The sequence below is a fragment of the Apium graveolens genome, chromosome 8, assembly GCF_009905375.1.
Source record: "Apium graveolens cultivar Ventura chromosome 8, ASM990537v1, whole genome shotgun sequence".
Taxonomy (NCBI): domain Eukaryota; kingdom Viridiplantae; phylum Streptophyta; class Magnoliopsida; order Apiales; family Apiaceae; genus Apium; species Apium graveolens.
The window spans coordinates 231879555-231882677 of NC_133654.1; the positions used below are offsets into that span (position 1 = coordinate 231879555).

Genomic DNA, 3123 nt, shown 5'->3' on the forward strand with positions numbered 1-3123 from the left:
ACACAGTCAGCATAGGTACAGTCAGCGCACAGTGAGCATAATATAATTATTAAATAAAAAATATAAATATATAATAATAATAATAAATAATTAAAATATATTTGCAATTAAGATAGTTTATTTGCAATGAATTTGAAAAGATAGTATTTTTGCAAAAAAATTTAGAAAATTTAGTATTTTTGGTAAATTCTCTAAATTTTTCTTTTTTTTTTTTGTAAATTCTCTGTCATATTTGTTTTCTCTTTTGTATCCTTTATCAGAAAGTATAGGAGCAACAAAAGAAATTTTAGGGTTTATATATCATCCAAACCCCTTTCTGCATTTCACTTCACCCAAGGTATGCTATTTTCTCGATTATATAGATTATATCTGTATGTATATGTTTGCAATTTCATTTTTTTTCTTATTGTTAGACTCTTTCTTAATTACATTCTTGTATAAAGATTTGGGCTTTCCTGTGTTTTGTAATGCTTAATATGATTTTGTGGGGTTTTTGTAAGTCCACTTGTGTGTATAACAATTGAATTAAAATTCAAGAATTTGTAACATGAATCAAAGTTGCAGATCAAGAATGGTAATTAGAGGAAAGTTGTTAATTCGTTTCGAAAGCTGTTAGCTCTTTTAGGCAATTGAAAGAAAATAAGTTAAGCAAGTAGAAATAGCTAGTTTAACTAGAGTATGATGATTGTAATCACACTTTATACATGTGATGGGAAGTTTAATGGGTTATGTTTGTGCGATATTTTGGACTTTAAAGTGTTTCTACTGCTCTACATGCTCTTTGGTTTTAGCTAAAGAGGGCAATAGGGGCTCTTCATCAATTGGAGATGTCTCATTGGTGTAATTTGTGAACTTGGGGAAATGCTTTGACGCTCATAGCTAAGCAGTTCTGGTAGAATGTTTATTACTGAATATGTAAATGGCGAATCTAATAGTGGTATTCACAACTAGTATTTCTAAAAAGAGTTCTGGTGCTGCTTGTGTCACGATATCCTCTTCAATTATTTTTCTATGTAAAATACTCTCATCTTAAGACATCATTCTGCCGATTTTGTAATTACACCAAACACATTACTGACTGTTGTTTGCGAACATTTTATGTATATTGTCTGAGCTGTGGTATGTTGATTTCGCAGCAGCATACAGAGACATGCCACACAGAACGCGGCCTATGGCTGCACTGTTGCTGTTTACTGGTCTTAATGTTGTTCTTGTTTCAACAATTACTCCAGTCTATGATTTTGTCTGTTTCCATCCTTACTGGGAAAGAAGGGTATGGTTACATCCCAAAAAATATTATATATCTTTTATTTTATTTTGCACTAGTCTATACTTGCAGTATCTCTTTTCAGATTGTGCACAGTCATATAAATATCTGTACACGTATTGTTAGTTATAGGGATCGTTTTACCAAAAGTAATTGTAATAGCTCTATCATTTGAAGACTGTTTTGACCTCTTTGACCCTGGAACAGTCTTCTGTTAAGCTCACTTTACGTTTTGTAAGTTAAATAAAGTGCATTCTCTTGGTGAAACTAAAAATTTGTTATTAGATTACTGAAAATACCAAAATAATGAATAAACAACAGGGTTGCAAATATGATTGAAGTTCAAACTCTTCCGACTATAATGAGTTGTGTATATGTACCTCCTGAAACTTGATTATTTTAGTGTAAACAAGTATAGTACTTGACTCCATCATGGACATGCTTTATTTTTATGTGCTTGCAAGTGTCGGTTGAATTTCTGGGCACTGATCAATTTTTATTATATATATTCCAGCGAGAACGTCGACGTCAAGAACATGAAGCTGCTTCAGCAAGTACTGCTATATCCTAGGTGATTTCTAGCAACAGTCTAATTGTTTATGATCCTGCCATTGCATTCTGTTTCAAAAAGTTTCTGCTTCTTATGTCTAGTTAGGGATTTACTTGGGAGGGCTGTTGTACAAGAAATACGTGTAACTTTTAAATTTTAAACTTGGAAGTTGTCCAACACTTATGTATAATCAGGAAAACACGGTTTATGAAATTAGGATACCTTCAGTGTTCTTGATTTCGAATTCATGGTGGTTTTTACAATTAGTAATTGATGTTCCAGACATAATTCATCGAGTGATTAGCTGCAATCTACTGAAATTTGACAAATGGGTTCGAAAATTTTGGCCACATCTAGATGACGAGAGATACAATTATTCCTCCAATAAAATTTTAGCTATAAATTTATTATGGATATATGATGGTTGCATCAAGTACATAATATTTCACAAGTGTTAAATACAATAAACTAAATCCACTGCACGCTAACAGATTGTTCAAGATTTTGTGCTAAATGCAAATGTAACACAGCCACGGATTCACCTTCTTACTTAACATATGTATGATGTATCTATAAAAACAAACACAAACACAGAAATCATAGCCATCTTTTCCCTTACAAATTCACAGAATAAAACCTATCTTCAATGTTGAACAAGCCAAAAGAATTCAGTTTCTCACATGTCACTGGAGCACTATATCTTTGAATATATTTCACAAACAGACCATGCGTCACAGCTGAAAGTGTAGTAATTACAAACACTATAGGTGATATGCTGGCAGTACAATGTGTATCAAACAAAGATAATTTTGGTGCTCACAATCTTGCTCAAGCTCAGTATGTGGAATGGATTTTCACTCCATATTTTTTCTGAAGAACGAAAATACATTGTGATTTTCTAAATTATGTTAGCAATCTTGATGCATGTTTGAGGCTTACAATGAACATACATTATGGGCAGGGAGGATCTAGTAAGGGGCACCGGAAACACGTTCCCCCTATAAAATTAAATTTTACGTTTTTTCACCATTGAATTTTTTGAAAATATATGAAAATACCCCTCAAAATTCGAAAATATAAAGAGGTGTTCTCAAAATTTACCCGATGTCCCCCTAAATTAAAATTTCACCATCCGCCCCCGATTACGGGTGCGTGTAAAATGGAAGCCTTTGTATTCGGATTCAGATACATGTAACTGGGAAGTCGGAAGAGATGGTTTCTATTTTAACCATTACAATGACACTAATCCTCCTACTCGTTGGGTGAAAAAATATGATTGGCGTTAAGTTTTGCAATACATCTGTTT

The 3123-nt window shown here is 32.7% G+C and overlaps 1 protein-coding gene across 2 annotated transcripts; it reads left to right on the plus strand.

Annotated features, from left to right (window-relative positions):
* Positions 1 to 236: 236 nt before the first annotated feature.
* Positions 237 to 2044, plus strand: LOC141678122 (uncharacterized). 2 transcript variants are annotated; one of them, XM_074484361.1, is made up of 3 exons: positions 237 to 337; positions 1137 to 1273; positions 1782 to 2044. In XM_074484361.1, the coding sequence occupies exons 2-3, from the start codon at positions 1151 to 1153 to the stop codon at positions 1836 to 1838; spliced, it is 180 nt and encodes a 59-aa protein (XP_074340462.1). In that variant the 5' UTR covers positions 237 to 337; positions 1137 to 1150; the 3' UTR covers positions 1839 to 2044. The 2 variants fall into 2 exon arrangements, with proteins under 2 accessions (XP_074340462.1, XP_074340463.1); XM_074484362.1 differs by having other exon boundaries at positions 248 to 337; positions 1140 to 1273.
* The last annotated feature ends 1079 nt before the right edge of the window (positions 2045 to 3123 follow it).

Excerpts from the sequence above, each read along its gene's own strand:
- LOC141678122 (XM_074484361.1), top strand. The coding sequence starts at position 1,151 with ATGCCACACAGAACGCGGCCTATGGCTGCACTGTTGCTGTTTACTGGT. Across the intron at positions 1,274-1,781 it reads ATCCTTACTGGGAAAGAAGG|CGAGAACGTCGACGTCAAGA; the intron begins GTATGGTTACAT and ends TATATATTCCAG.